The 15,234-nt window shown below is 56.6% G+C and overlaps 1 protein-coding gene across 10 annotated transcripts in view; it reads right to left on the reverse strand.

Moving 5' to 3' along the window:
* Positions 1–15,234, reverse strand: part of DHX30 (DExH-box helicase 30) — a 26,484-nt gene continuing 11,250 nt past the window's right edge. For 9 of the 10 annotated variants that reach the window (XM_019723986.2, XM_019723984.2, XM_074312446.1 and 6 more), the window contains 18 exons: positions 11,439–11,569; positions 10,737–10,847; positions 7,600–7,889; positions 6,999–7,119; positions 6,132–6,281; positions 4,248–4,400; positions 3,117–3,953; positions 2,766–2,841; positions 2,577–2,681; positions 2,186–2,361; positions 1,775–1,981; positions 1,609–1,690; positions 1,348–1,541; positions 1,083–1,242; positions 843–1,000; positions 647–750; positions 426–565; positions 1–326 (listed from right to left, as the gene is read on the reverse strand). In XM_019723986.2, the coding sequence (XP_019579545.1) occupies positions 73–326; positions 426–565; positions 647–750; positions 843–1,000; positions 1,083–1,242; positions 1,348–1,541; positions 1,609–1,690; positions 1,775–1,981; positions 2,186–2,361; positions 2,577–2,681; positions 2,766–2,841; positions 3,117–3,953; positions 4,248–4,400; positions 6,132–6,281; positions 6,999–7,119; positions 7,600–7,889; positions 10,737–10,847; positions 11,439–11,569 (3,449 nt within the window). In that variant the 3' untranslated portion in view covers positions 1–72. Of the gene's footprint in view, positions 327–425; positions 566–646; positions 751–842; positions 1,001–1,082; positions 1,243–1,347; positions 1,542–1,608; positions 1,691–1,774; positions 1,982–2,185; positions 2,362–2,576; positions 2,682–2,765; positions 2,842–3,116; positions 3,954–4,247; positions 4,401–6,131; positions 6,282–6,998; positions 7,120–7,599; positions 7,890–10,736; positions 10,848–11,438; positions 11,570–13,355; positions 13,711–15,234 lie in introns of those variants that run through there. The other variant, XM_019723982.2, reaches the window with a different exon arrangement.

Here is a 15,234-nt window from a genome sequence, read left to right on the forward strand (position 1 = left end):
TCACAAGGGATAAATAGAACTTTATTTTAAATAAACATTTGCACTCTGTACACAGCCCCAGCGCCCCAGGGCTCAGTCGTCAGCCGACTTGCGCACGTCAAAGCTGCCACAGGGTCCCCGCAGCAGCTCAGCCAGCAGGGCCAGCAGCCGCCCGTGTTCCTGCTGCACTGGCAGCGGCAGTGCGGCCAGCTCGCTGCGCAGGCTGCGCTCCACCATGCGGCCCAGGGCCCGGCGCAGCTCCCGCAGCAGCCGCACTGTGCGTGAGTCACCCTCCAGCCTCAGCAGGTCACTGTCGCTCAGTGATATGGTGGCCCGGCGCCCATCATCTGCAGGAAAGGAGAAGATGGTGGGGAGCCACAGTGAGGCCAGGCCCTGGAAACAGCCAGCCGGGCTCAGCCGTGGGGTGGGAGACACACAGCACCCACCACGGACGTGGACGTCCCCGTCAGTCAGTAGCAGCACAGCCAGCGGGTGCACCTGGGAGGAGTCCCGCACGAAGACGCTGCCATTGGACTTGACAGCCATGAAATACGTCAGCCACCGGCTCCGTAGCCGGGTGGCCTCCCTGGGGAATAGAGGGCTGGGTGAGGTGAGGCCCCACTTCTGGCCCATCCCAGCTGCCCTGCCCGGCCCGCCTGCACCCCACCTGTTAATGGTCGACTTGTGCAGCAAGATGTTGCCTGATTTGGTCCTGTACGTGACACTGTTGGGCTTGAACTTGCCCTGCCGGGTCACTTTGCCCTGCCTCACCTGCAGGGGCGAAGGACAAGATGGGTGGGCTGAGCAAGGCGCTGCGGATGGGAGAGAAGGCTGGGGCCCAGTCGCCCCTCCCAAGGCAGCACCTGGATGAGGTTGGGGTAGAGACCCGCCATCAGCACGCCCTTCACCAGCTCTTCTTCCTCACTGTACTCGTTGCATTGGGCTGAGGCCAGAGTGCAGTCCGAGGGCTTCCCCACCAGGAAAGCCTCATAAATGTTCTCGGAGAACTGCTTGATGAGTCCTGGGAAGGCAAAGTCGGGGTGAACCTGGGCACCAGGGTGTCTGGGAGGGCGAGGGGCTCGAGACGTGTGGGACCTGCTGACCATGGATGAAGCGCAGGCTGGGTGCGTAGAGCAGGTTCTCCTCCAGATAGTTCTCGCGGGAGCTGCGGTCCTGCCAGCGCAGCACCTCCTCCCAGCCGGCCACGGCCCGCACGAAGGCCAGATGGTCACTGCCGCTGTCGTGGCTCAACAGGGCCTTCACCTGGGGAGGGGGTTGGGGACGGGCTAGAGTTGGCCACCTCAGGACAGGAGGTGGTGCAGGGCTGCAGGGGAGTGCCAACGGGCCACGGGCAGGGACTGGTCTGACCTTGTCCACCTCCGCTCGGTTCTGCAGGCTGCTGCTGAAGGGGTCCCGGGTGAGGCAGGAGACGACCACCAGCAGCGGGTGCAGGCAACGGAAGATGGCGGCCAGCACTATGGCCTTGGCCAGCCGGGGGTCGGTGGAGATGTGGGCCAGGCGCTGCCCCAGGGTGGTCAGGTACTCCCGCTGGTCCAGCACCCCTGCAACAGGCCAGCGGTCAGGCACGCCCTGGGAGCCACTCCAGCTGGGCCCAGCCCTGCCACTCACCGATCTCCTGGAGCAAGATCACAGCCTCATCCACGGCCTTAATGTTCGGACTGTCCACGGCTTTGGAGAGGAACTCCACCGCCTACAGTGAAACAGCCCTGTGAGCCTGCGTTCCCATTGGCCACCCAAGGCCGGCCAGCCCGCCTGCCCGCCGTGCGCGTCACACCGTCTTTTCCGGCATGTGGATCTTGGCCTGCAGCACCAGGTTCTCCAGGGGGGTGCGAAGGATCTCCGGCACTTGGAAAGGGACCATTTTCTCCAGCCGGCTCCGTGGGAACAGGTGGTAGGCAAAGCCTGACTGGCAGCGGCCCGCCCGGCCCCGGCGTTGGATCACATTGGCTCGTGACACCCACACTGTCTCCAGGCAGGACACCTGGGTAGGGGACAGGTGAGCAGTGACCCAGATGCCACAGGACTTCCTCAGTGCCCCATGCCTGGCCGTCACCTCACTTAACCCCTCAACAGCCCCACCCCAGCAGGGACAATGAGACCCCACAAGTGTGGCCTTCTCCAGACACACAAGGCCGATCTGGGAACTGGGCGTTCTTTCCCTGGGGGCCCAGGAGACGGGGGCCACCTTGGTCTTCAGGTCGTAGCGCTCCTCCTTGTGCAGGCCGCTGTCCACCACGTGCACGACGTCGTTCACTGTGATGGATGTCTCGGCGATGTTGGTGGCCAACACAATCTTGCGCACGCCGGCTGGTGGCTGCTGGAATATGGCCTTCTGGTCCATCATGGGGACGTTGGAGTGCACTGGAAGGCAGCAAGCGTGGTTATTTATGGGCATGCTCCGGCCAGAGCCTCTGTGATGATGGCAGGGCAAGGATCTTCACCCCATTCTCTGAAAGTGAGGCCCAGGTCAATATGCCCAGGAAAGGCTGCAAAGCCAGCACCCAGGCCCATGAGTCCCGGCTGGGTCGGCCCCAGGACAGAAGTCCCGCGGAGAGAGTGGGTGCCCACGGGCTCACCTGGCAGGATGAGGTACTTGCTCTCATGAACGCCTAGGGCCTCCTGCAGCCGCTGCTGTACTCCTTTGATCTCCTGCCATCCAGGTAGGAAGCAGAGGATCCCACCTGTAGAGGGAGCTACAGGTATGAGTGTGGCTCCGGGTACCTGGGGTTGGGGCCAGGGCGGGCACGAGTGGGGAAGGCACCCACCTGGCTCCCCGCGGGCATCGATGTGCAGAACCAGGTCAGTGACGAGGTCCAAATCCAGTGCACATTCGTCCTCAGACTGGAGTGGGGGAAGAGAGGCCAGTCACAGCCCCAGGCAGGGCCAGGGGTCGTGTACAGGACACGGCCACCAGGGACACAGTGAGACTGACACCTAACATGTCCCCTGCAACCCTCACCACACCCCTGCCACAGCCCCCATCATTCCTGTTTCTGTGAGAAAAACCAAAGCTTGGGGAGGGTACCTCGCGCCAAGCCACCAGCCACAGGGACAGGCAGGGGCAGCCACCAAGTCAGACGGGGAGCCCTGGGTGGGAAGGGGCGGCGTGCTCTCACCTCGTGGTGCCGATGCCGGTGTGGGTACTGGTGCTTGCCCAGCTTGGCCAGGATGTCCTCCAGGTAGTGCTCCTTGACAGGGTACATGAAGCCGGGCACCTTGATGACGGGGCAGCCACCGAAGTAGCGGGAGAAGCGCTCGTTGTCGCCGGTGGCGCTCATGAGCACCAGCCGCAGGGCGGGGTTGAGCCGCTGCAGGCCCTTGAGCAGGATCAGCAGGAAGTCCGTGTTCACGTCCCGCTCGTGCACCTCATCCACCACCACGTGGCTCACGCCCTCCAGACTGGGGTTGCCCTGCAGCTTGCGCAGCAGGATGCCCACGGTGCAGAAGAGCAGGGCCCCACCCCGTGCCGGGGGCTTGCTCTCCAGGCGCACCTGGAAGCCCACGTTCCGGCGCAGGGAGGGGCCCAGCTCGTGGCTGACCCGCTGGGCCACGGACACGGCCGAGATGCGGCGCGGCTGCGTGATGATGACGTTGCAGCTGGCACCTCGGCCCTCGGTCACGTAGCGCTCCAGCAGCAGCTGGGGGATGCGCGTGGTCTTCCCACAGCCCGTGTCCCCAGAGATGACCACTACTGGGTGCTGCTCGATGGCGTTCAGGATGGTGTCCCGATGCGGGTCCACAGGCAGCTGCGGAACCTCTTGCCAGACAGGCCCTCGCCGCCGCCACATCTCCAGCAGGCTCTGGCTCAGACGTACCTCCTCTGCCTCTGACAGGGGCACATAGGGCTTGCCTGTGATAGGGTCACTCAGGGGCCCGGAGTCCTTGCCCAAGGGCAAGATGTCATCACTCTGCAGCCGGAGCTCTGGGGAGATCCAGGAACTGTCCACGGGGTACTGGGTGGGGGACAGGAGAAACAAGCGAAACGGTGAAAGGGACGCCTTCCTCCTCACTCGCACCCAGCCCCTTCCACGTGACTCTCTGGGTCGCCTGCTGTGGCACAACCCCCTGGGCAGATGACAGTCCAGGACTGCCCTGGGACGCTTGTGGGCGAAGCTGGGCTGCTAGGGTAAGGGCCCCCCCAGGCTTCATCCTCAGTGGGGAAATAGGGAGTTACTAAGGCCTGTTGTTGCGGGTAGAAGCTCTGAGTCTGGAGAAGATGGAGGCAGGGATGGAAGGGGTCCCCTTACCTGGTTCAGAAAGGTCTCTATCTTGCGGAGGATGGGCTCAGGCAGCTGGATGGTACACGGGCGGCGCTGGGTCTCACCCAGCTCGCGCAGGGAGGCCAGGTTGTACATGGCGTGGGTGAGCGGCTCGTTGTTCCGGTCCACCAGGCCCAGGCTCTGGGGGTGGGAGGGGGGGTGGCACACAGGGCTCGCTCTGTCCGCCTCCCCAGAAGTGGCCCAGGCAGGTCGGGGCTCTAGTGGGAAGTCGTGCAAAGCAACTGCTTTCCTTTCCTAAGATTTTGGTTTCTGGCTGACATGACGCAGGAGGGAGAAATAAGGAACCAGGAAAATGTAAATCTCCACCAAAGGAAATCAACTAGTTAAAACGAATGCAAGAAAAGCAAGCCCTGACATGTCCAAGCAGACAGCCTCACACTTGACGGGGGGTTGGGGGGGTGGGTGTGCTCCTGAGAAACCTCCCACAGCAGCTGGAGCCCCCACAACTGTCCCATCTCACTTCCACAAATTGCCAACACGGACTCCCTGACACACCGCACAGGCTTCCTCTGCCTCCGCGGCCTCCCCGGAGCCCACCCGCCTCCTATCTGCACGGCGCCCGTTCCATCTGTGACCCCATCGTACAAACGGACATGGCATTCCTATTTATGTGGCTTGATAAAACAAGCCACTGGAAGGGAACCATTGCATCCTACGTCCCTACGCCCAAAGCCATCTCACCAGAGATAACACCTCAGGCAAGTGTGTAAAACCAATCATTTTTCTAGTGTTGTGTCCCCATCACCTGTAATGTCTGGATTCTGCTCTCCACCTGAAGGCCAGGTCAAACACTCCCTCCTCCAAGTTTGCCCCCACAGGAACCAGCATCCTTCCTACTTTGGTCTCCTGGTTGACCTCAAGGACAGGCATCTAGTCCGTGCACCACAGGAGGTACCAACACAGCCACCTTGCTGCAGGAGAGGCTTCCACCTTTCCCAGGATGGCAAGAGTTTACCGGCAGCTGCTCTGCTGGGCTGGGCCGGCCCATTATTCCCTGAACATTGCTCCGGCTTGGGGCTGCTTCCTGAAATAGGACTCCAGCAGCTGCGAGGCTTCTGGTTCTTGTATCTGTCAAGCTAATTCAGACCTCCTCCAAGCTCTCCCAGTGAGCCCTAGTTCTGCTCTTGAGCCAGGGGTATCATCCATTTCCTTTTCTGTCACCACTTACACGTCCCTGTCTCTCTTCTGTTCTCCAGGCTCTCGTTACCTCTCACCATCAGCTATATCTAAAATGCACTTCACAAAGCCAAACATGCACCATTCAGAGTAAAGCAGGGCCTCGATCCTCTGGTTCTGCAAACTGAACCTCTAGACATGGGTCTAAATCACTAATTTCTCGGGCAATCGTGACACAAGGCTAACTCCCAGTGCTGGGGCATCTGCTGACCGTCAAAGCCCCTTCGAGGAAACTGCCAGCCGGAGGCCAGTGCCTTTGCCTTGCCATCGTTTGCTTCATCAGTCTTCATCCCGGATAAACATCATATTACTCGTTTTGGCCACAAAGCCCTGGTTCTCAGGATCTTTCTAGACACTGAGCTTACCACTCAAGACAGGCGCCATCTCTCCGGCTTTTCACCATCCACAATGAAGGTCTCCTGCTAGCTTCACCCGGGTTCTGCCCACAGCGCTAAAAAGGCTGGGCTCACAGGCCAAGCCCTTCCAGAGGGACTGTGTCAAGTCCTGGGGACAGCAGCCACAGCCTGACAAACAAGGCTTGGAGACCAGGTACTTCCATGGCCAGGCCAAAGCCTGGTACGGTGGATTTCACTTCCTAAAACGTGGACCCGTTTGCCAAGGGCACTGAGCACTGAGACCTCTCACACTTCGGACCAGGGACCCTCCTGGACTCACCTTCAGTTTCTTGCAGGCCAAGGCTGCTGCCTTATTCTCAGCCTCTGCTTTGCGACGCCCTTTGGCAACAAAGGTCATGGGACAGGGCCAGAGCAGGGTGAGGGTGGACAGCTTGGTCTTGGTGCCCACAGTATGGAACTGCATGAGGTTCTACAGGGAAGGCGAGAGAGGTGGTTGTGAGAAGGCAGACTGAAAACATCTGCTGCATTCTCAGAACACCAAGGAACCCGGAGATGGAATTAACCGCCAGCTCAGCACGTGCCAAACACGAGCCACACGACAAGTGCCACCATACAGACAGACAAAAGAGACGCAAGCCCCCACGCCCAGCGCCTGGACTTGCTTCTCCTGTGCTGTGAATCACAGGCGAAGATGGTGTCCAGGCAATGGCACTACCTGCCCTTCTAACTCACTGTCCTCTCAGCATCTTCAAGGCAAACAGCTGTGCTGGCAGCTGTGTGCTAAAAACCAGGCACATCCTAGGGAAGCCAAGGCCCACGCCCGGAGAGGTCTGCTTCACCAGAGCCCCTGGGCGGGCAGCAAAGATGCAATTCACACCTCAGCGACACAGCTGCCGCACCCCGACCCCTCCTTTCCTGTCCGCCACACCTGACAGATATGGCTCTCCCACTCCCACAGTCCCCAGCACACTCCCTGTGCTCCTGTGTTTTGACTTCCATTCTGTCCTCACTCTTCCACCCTCTTTGCTCTCCAAGGACCCCCCAGCTGGCCTAGGTGTGGGCTGGGAGAACAGATGGCTCAGCCCTTCCACACACCTGTAGTTTCCCTCCTACCTGGTCTTGCGGAAAAGTAGGCACAACCAAGCCAGCTTCCCACCCCCATGCATTTTCAGGAGATCCAACTCACCTTAGCTGTGGAGGACGACGTTGCAATCTGAATCACCTTGGCCAGAAGGTTCTTGGGAAGCGGAAACTGGGTCAGAGCCCTAATAGCACTGTCATCGTCTGTCATTTCAAGGGAACCCCCCCTGGGAGGACCAAAAGTTTAGGTGAAAAAGCTCTATCTTTTTCCGGGCCAATTTCACCCCGGGCTCTGAGACCCCGGAGGCAGGACACTGAGTAGTTACAGCGGGCAGCCAGGAAGCACGAAAAAGATGATAGACTGGGCATCTCTGCTTGGCTGGTGACATTCAGACATGCAGCGTGGCCGACGCTCCCTCAGTTCCCCCAAACACAGACGAGGGCAGGGGGAAGGCAGAGTGGTTGCTGGGCCTCTGAGGGACCCAAATGTCCTCTGAGGAAAGGGCCACACTGCTGTTTTGCCAAAGCCCAGCCCCACGTACAAGACCACAGCTGGCTGTCCCCTGAGAACAGGCCGACGGACCAGTGAGTAACGGGGCACATAGGTGGAGACATGGGGCAGGGGCCCTCCTGTCTCGGAGAAGGCATCGCCCCACTCCCATGTCACAGTGTGGCCAGCTTCCCCTGCACCCCGCCTCCAGCTGTACCTGAGTGGGGTGTGGGGGTCCTGCTGGGTCATGGACAGGAAGTCGGTCACATCGATGGTCCCCTCTTCTAGCTCTTCCTCATCTTCCTCTTCTTCTCGGCCCAAGGAGCGGGATAGGCCCCCAGGGCCCCCTGGCCTGATGCTCTCGGGATTCAGCTGCCGCCAGGAAGTGGGTGGCATGGTGGGTTCTGGGCGCCACCAGCTGTCAGCCGGAGAGCCAAAGCGGTCGGCTAGCACACGGTATTTGGCTGCATCAAACAGCTCATTCCGGGGACCCAGCAGACCCCAGCCCTGGGGGGAAAGGGGCGTTGTGAGGGTCTACACCCCCCTCATTCCTCAGCCTGCCTGGAATGTGCCCGGTTACACTGTAAGTCCCTCGTGTGGGAGCCATGCGTTTTCACCTGTCTACCCGCCTCAGCTCCTAGTCAGAACTGGGCATAGAGAAGACACAAAATGTCTAGCTTTGGCAGATGAAAATGACAAGGTAAATTCTTACACCTCTTAGACAAAAGACAAAAAATAAACAAAAAAACAAAACCCAACGGGAGGCAGACACATTCTCCCAGTGATCTAAGAAGCCTCAGTGAGTACAGCAATTAAGACACATGTAGCCCACCCCACAAAACAGATACACCTTGTGACACAAGCACCCTAGGCTCCACGGGAAGACTCAGAGGACACTGCTCCCTAAAGCAGTAAGGATGGTGAGAGGGGTGCCAGCATCACCAAACAGGAGCGAAACTAGGGTGAAGTGAGGTACTTCCCTCAGGAAAAAAAAAAGAATCCGATGTTGGGAACATATTCTAGAAATAACCTGCAGTGTTTTTAAAGCCACTTATACAAAAACATTAGTTTAAAACGTGTTGTAGTTTCATTGTTTTCTAGAGAGTATCAAATAGAACATCTGCCGAGTCTCTGCACGTGCAAAAAACACCCGCAGCATCAGCAGGACAGACGACTCCTGGTCCCTGCCCTCAGGAAGCTCAGAACCTAAGAAGCAGAACCGAGCTGCAGACAACTGGTCTCAGGAAGAAGAAAGTGAGAAGCCAGAAGAACAAGGAGCAGAGTATGAATAAAGAATCGGTTCAGGAAATTCAAGTTGGGAGTGGTAAAGGCAACACAGCGAGACATGGCCACGTGACAGTGGACATGGACGCGTCAAGTGGGTTTCTGACATTAGGGCCATGTGACAGTGGTCACAGCACGCCTGTTCACAAACAGCCAAAAGGCAGAGCAACCCAAGTGTCCATCGAAGGAAGAATGGATAAACAAAATGTGGTCCACGCACAGAGTGGAATATTATTCAGCCTTAAAAGGAGTGAAATCCTGACACGTTACAACATAGATGAACACTGAGGACATTATGCTGAGTGCAACAGCCAGTCACAAGAAGGCAAGTATTGTATGATTCTACTTAATGTAAGTTTCTTAGTCAAATACACAGAAGCAGGAAGTAAAATAGTGGTTGTCAGGGGCTCGGGTGAGGAAAAATGGGGAGTTAGTGTTTAATGGGGACAAAGTTCCAGTTTTACAAAGATGAAAAAGTCCTGGAGATGGGTTTGCACAACAACGTGACTGCGTAATATTATTGAACTGTACATTTCAAAGTGGGTAAGATGATAAATTGTCTTTTGTGTATTTTGCCACAATTACACATACAAACAAAAAAAGGCTTTGAGCACACACAGGGAAAGAGGAAGGGCCGGGGAGCAATGTGCTCGTGACTTGTGCACACAGGCTGGGTTTAAAGGGTCTTCCAAGGTCCCGGGAGGGACCAGTTTCTCCCCCTCGGCACTACTGACATTTGGGCCAGCTCATTCTTTGCTGTGCCTTGTAGGACATTTAGAAGCATCCCTGGCTTCACACCAGTACCATTCCTCCAGTTGTGGCCACCAAAAATGTCTCCAGACATTGCTAAATGTCCACTGGGGGACACCTCCCCCTAGTTGAGAACCCTTGAACTCTATGGGAGACAGAGACTTCTTAGACATTAAACACAGAGAACGTGGCTGAACCTCTAAGTCGAGATTTCTCTAGGGAAAAGGGGTATCGAGAAAGAGATGTTTACAAAGCGTGGGTGAGGAAAATGGCCTTGGGGAGCCCCAGAGGGAAGGAGGAGCAGGTGTCATCCAGAGGCTGAGGAAGGGACGCCTGGCAGTGCCAAAGCTACAGAGCATTCGAGCAGAGCAAGGACCAGTGGCTAAGGGCTTGGTCAAGCATTGTTCCCGTCAGTCAACAGTCAGCTGCTACACGTCCCACTGTGTGGATGTGAAGATAAGCCAGCGAGCGCAACACTGGAGCAGAGAACATGCGAAGCACAGCATGGGAAGCTGTGTGCGGTGGCCGCAGGGCCAAGGGGAGGGATCAGAGGACACGCTTAAGTATTTCTGAAGCGTACAGAAAAGAATCAGAAGAAGAAGAATCTGAGAAGTAAGTAAAAGGGTGGGAGCGGTGGGGAGGGGACACAGAGGGGACAGAGAAAAGAGCGGAGTGGTTGGGGGCGCAGGACAGCAGAGGAACTTTCCTCCTCCGATGTAGGAAGGAGCAGACACAGTGAAGGCCGGGAGCCCATGAGCGGAGAGAAGCCAAAGGACAACGCTGACAGTTTTGTCCTTGTCAGAGCAGAGATGGAGACCTAGGACCCTGAGTAAGATTCAAGGTTGGCACAATCAATGAGGAGTGGAGAGAAAGGTTGGAGAGAAGGTCTACAAATGCTTGGAAACCAAAAGCCTGAAAGCAACCATGTGCGACCACTGGGAAGTGAGGAAAGCCAGTACCATGCTTCCATTGCAAGTAAGAGAGGACATCTGGATCCAGGGAAAACACCATTAAATAACGGGAAAAGACAGATAGAAACCCAAATGGACGTACATCCATGGTGCTGTATGTAGGGAGTGTGCTTCATGAAGGGGTTCCTTTCTGTGGTTTCTGAAACCTCAGAAAGTAGGTAACTACAGTGGCAGGAAAAAACGCTATTCCCTTGTTGGCTGAACAGCAAGAAAGGAACCACGAGGCGGGAAGGGCTCAGGACAGGTGAGTGGTGAACCCTGTCAACCTCCACCTGAAAGGCCATCAGAGCAAGGGGCAAGGAGTGTCCCAGCAGAGAGGTCTGCATGGTTTTTGCTAGGGGAGGGTCACCTTGAACAGCTGGCAGGCCGCGGCTGCAGCCTGGCGCTCAGCATCGATCTTCTTGCTGCCATAGCCTTCGACCTCCACACTCTTGGGCCACTTTATGTGGAGGGTGACTTTCTGGGGAAGAGAAGACAGAATCAGGACTCTTGCCCCTCCAGACTGCAAAGCTGTTGCATAGCCCGCGGAGACTCAGCAGCAAAGCCGTGGACCTCACGGCAGCCGTGCAGGACAGACCCCCCGCCCCCCCATCAATGACTCCTTGTAAGGCTCTAATTCTCCCATCCTCAAGCCATTCGTCCCACCTAGTTCTGCTTCTTCGAAGTGCCATGTTCTGGCCAGGGGGCAAGGTGGAACCCATCTTTAATGTTAAAAATCTTCATTCAGAATGGTTTGCCTGCAGGCTTCAGTGGGTCCCAGGACAGACAAGGCTGTTGGAGCAGGAATTCCCATCGTCGTCTCTAACCCTCTGCAGTGCCAGTTAGTTGCATGGGGGGGGTGTTACCCAAGATGAGAAGCCCTCGCTTCACCTGCCCTGGGCTCCCTTTCCCTAAACCAGGCTCTTCTTCAAACCTAGCTTTGCTCTGAGATTCTGCTGACTGTTTTCAATTCAGAAATGGCCTCCTTGACAAAGAAATCTGAAGGAGAAAAGGGCAGCCAGTCTTCTTCCTGAGAGGCAGACTGACACGTCCCCGCCAGCAGTGGAGTTACCTTTTTCTTCGGTCCATTTGTATGTACGTAGACCAGTTTGTCTTTTGCATGTGAGATGCCCAGGGCTCTTCCAATCACACTGTTGAGAAGGTTTTTGGGCTGTGGGAATTCTTTTAATAGGTCCCTAGAAGCTAAGAAAATAAGAACAAAAGCATTATAGTTCTTTTCCTTTTAAAAACTCCATGGGATGTGTATTAGGGCATCCCTGGGCTGGATACACAGGGTGTTGGCTCATGACCCCAAACCACCCAGGAGCATCGTAGAAAAGGAGAGCAGAACGGCTTCCGAGTTTACAAGGGAGACTGGGGCTAGACCCGCTTGCACCACCATCTCCTGAAGGAGGGCCAATGCCCTGCGCATCACAGAGGGAACCAGCCAGCATCCTTTTCCCCACCAAGCTCCTGATTTAAGACGCCAGCTACAAAAGCTGAGATGGCAACAAACCCCCTATTCTAATGTCTGGAAGAAAGCAATGAACAAAGAAAATAAAAATCCACCACACACACAAACTGGAGATTAAGACAATGCAAGACCCCTCCTAAAATCAAAGACACATAAAAGGGAGGATTTGCCCAAGTCTAAATACCAGGTTCCAGCTGTCAACTGTCCTCAGCACCCTACAATAGGTCTCCCTAGAGTCAGACTATGTGTAGGGACACTGATTAGAGACCTCCATAGCTGAGACACAGGTGTGAGCTATTCCTTCCCCGAGTCCACTGGAGTCATGTGGTGGCAGGAGGCAGCAGACACCCTGAGACGTACCTCACTTTTTTTACTTGGACCAATCCCAGAGCACAAATGAGTGAGATGTCCACCTAGAGCCAGCTTGTGCCAGACACAGGGCTTAGCCAGACCATGAAGAAGCCTGCTGGGAGCATCTAAAAACAGAAGGAAGGGCCCCAAAGCACCCGAGTAGCCCTTCAAGAAATTCATGGTCAGAGACCGACAGAGGAGAGAGGAAGCCTTTTCATTCTCCACTCAGCCTCTGGCATAGTCAACTTTAAACCAGCTCCAAAAAGAAACTTTGTAGGGTGTACATATGCACACACGTGCACCTGCACAAATCAACCCTAAATCACTGGGGAAGCTTGTTCACAGCACTGGACAGACACTTGATCCCTGGGTTCTGATGTAGGGAAAAGCTCCTCCAGGAGTTCTGACGGAACCCTGCTGTCTGGGGTGAGGCTGCTTCCTTGGGGCAGACTCCTGTGCAACTAGCCAAGAGGGACAATCCTGTCTGGCTCTGGCGCTCCCTCTAAATGATAACTTGCAAAGCAACTAAGAATCAAGCAGTCAAAAAAAAGTACTATCTAAGTAGACTCAAAAGAGTTTGATTCCCAAGGACCCAACTTTAAGTAGCCCACTAGACCCACAGGTATAAACAGACCTGTGCTGGTGCCCCCTCCAGCTCTATAGGGCAGGCAGGCAGAGGCCAGCACTCTCCATCCATCCCTGATGGGCAAGGATGCTCTCACCAGTTTCATTCCATTCACTTTTCAGGAGGCACAGCGCTGCGATCCACCAGAGCCATCATTCCATCTCTACTTGAGATCTTGAAGTCCCAGGTGTATTTGGGGCTTTTCCCCACACTGGTATGTATGTGCTTTACCCTTGATGCTCTAACGCTTGACCACCCATCCGGGCGACGTTTACCCGTTTTCTGCCCCTCTCTCCAGGTCCCGCGCCTCTCACCTGTTCTTGCCTGGTGCAGGCGCTGCAGTCCCAGAGCCTCCGTGCTCGGGGTCCATGGGCGCCTGTACTACACTGAGCTTTAGAACAGCAGGGCTGCGACCCGCCAGCGAATAGCGGTCTCGATCGGAGAGTGGGCCCAGCCCGCCGGCCCGACCCCGGCCCGCGCCCCTAGCTCTGCCATCCCCAGGAGTCAAGGGCGTCGCGCGACCCGGCCACTGCCCTCACCGTTCACCACGCTTCCGTCGCCTTCCTCGGGCCCGCAGGGAGCCACCCCCGCCTCGGTGGCCTCCTTGTTGCGGTCGGGGCGGGCGCAGTCTGATGAGAAGCCGCGCGAGCGTCCCTGTCGCCCGGCAGCGCGGGAACCAGGCTGCCGCAGGCGCGGAGAGACGCCGGCGGCCAGCGCCATGAACCTCCTGGCGGCCGCCATCGCGCTCCCGCCGGCCCCCGCGGTCCCGGAGCCAGGCAGGGACAGCGCGGAAGGGCGGGACCGGGCGGCCTGCGCGCCCCCTGCGGGACGGGCGGACCCGAGGGCAGGGCCGAGGCGGCCCCAGCCGCCAGGCTCCATCCAGCCTCACACAGCACAGGGCCTCCGGCGCCCTGGCTCTAGTCAACCCGTGAGCACGCAGGCCCTGGGCCGGACCCTGCCGAAATCACTCCCCGGTAAATCTAAACCCACAGACTCGTCACCTGAATCTGAGGGAGAAAGAGGGAATGAGATATTTTGGGAAATAGTGCAGACCTAAGTTCAACATCCATCCGTAAATACCTCACGAGCCCTGGCAAATGGGCTTGCACTCCAAGCCACGGTGTTAAGAGAACTGCACTGCAGACCACCCAGTGTTAAGAGAACTGCTAAACGAGGGCACCCCATCGCCCTGAATGGCTTACAGAGTACACCCGGGGAAGCATCTGGAGCCAGGACAGGGAAGACCTCTTGACCATAACCAGACCAGATTTACTCCCCAGCGCTGGCGTCAGAGGTCAAAGACCTGGACACTGGGCCCAAGAACCAAGCTGGTCCAGCAGTGAGAGCCTGAGCTGCCGTTCTTCACCTGTTTGAAAACCAGGTGGGATTGGACCGAAACTACTACGCCTGTGTTCTAGCCAGGCTCGTTCCTCTTCTGCCTGTTATGGCACAGAGGAGCAGGGCTTCCCGTCAGCTGCGAATCAGACTGAACCCGCATTTTGAGGCAGTGACAATGACAGCAAGGGGGCCTCAAGGTCTCATTTGCTTGGAAGGAGGCCTTGGTCAGAGGTTGGCAGTGCAGTTGGGGGGTAAGCTGGGAGGGTTTTGTTTGTAAACTCTAAATCTGACACTGGTGATCCCCTGGAGAGTTTATTAAAACATGGCTAGGAGCCACCCCAAGAGTTTCTTAGTCAGTAGGTCTGCTGTGGGGGCCCGGAAACCTGCAGTTTTGACAAGTTCCCAGATTTAACAAATTCCCAACACTTTGGGAACCACTGGCCAATGGCCAGAACATGGGGTTTGAGTACTAATATTGGGCTTACTTAGTCCCAACTCCATCACTTACCAGCTGTGAACCTTGGACAATGGCAAATTAGGGCAAACTTGCTCTGCTCATTTGGCATGGCCGTGGTTAGGATAAGATGGGAATGTCTGGAAGGCAGCTTTGCAGAGTGCTCTGTTAGAGAAGACCCGGCCTTCTGAGGTCTGAGGTAACAGGGGACAGGTGCCTTAGAGACAGACCCAGGGCAGGATGGGGCAGCTTCAACTCTCCCTCTTCTATTCCTTCCTCAGTTGGTTTTTATCAAGAAAGGGGCTAAAGTAAAAGTGGCCTTGGCAGCCATGATCTGACCTCACCAGGGGACACCACCATCTGTACCAAACACCCCCACCCAGCTCCTCCACATTGGGATGGCAAGACCCTTGGGGCAGAACATGATTCTCCAAGAGCTTTGAATTTGGACAAATGGCACTTTAATTGGCCAAAAGCTCAGGCATCCACCCAGCTTCAGGAGTATTCAAGGGCTCTTAGCAGCTCAAATTCCCTCAAAAGAACCCAGAAGCTTACGAAGTCTGGTAATGGCAGCAGGGGCTGAGGCCAAATTTTGAAAACGGGGGTGTCTGAAAGCTGGAAAACAG

The sequence above is a fragment of the Rhinolophus sinicus genome, linkage group LG10, assembly GCF_036562045.2.
Source record: "Rhinolophus sinicus isolate RSC01 linkage group LG10, ASM3656204v1, whole genome shotgun sequence".
Lineage (NCBI taxonomy): Eukaryota > Metazoa > Chordata > Mammalia > Chiroptera > Rhinolophidae > Rhinolophus > Rhinolophus sinicus.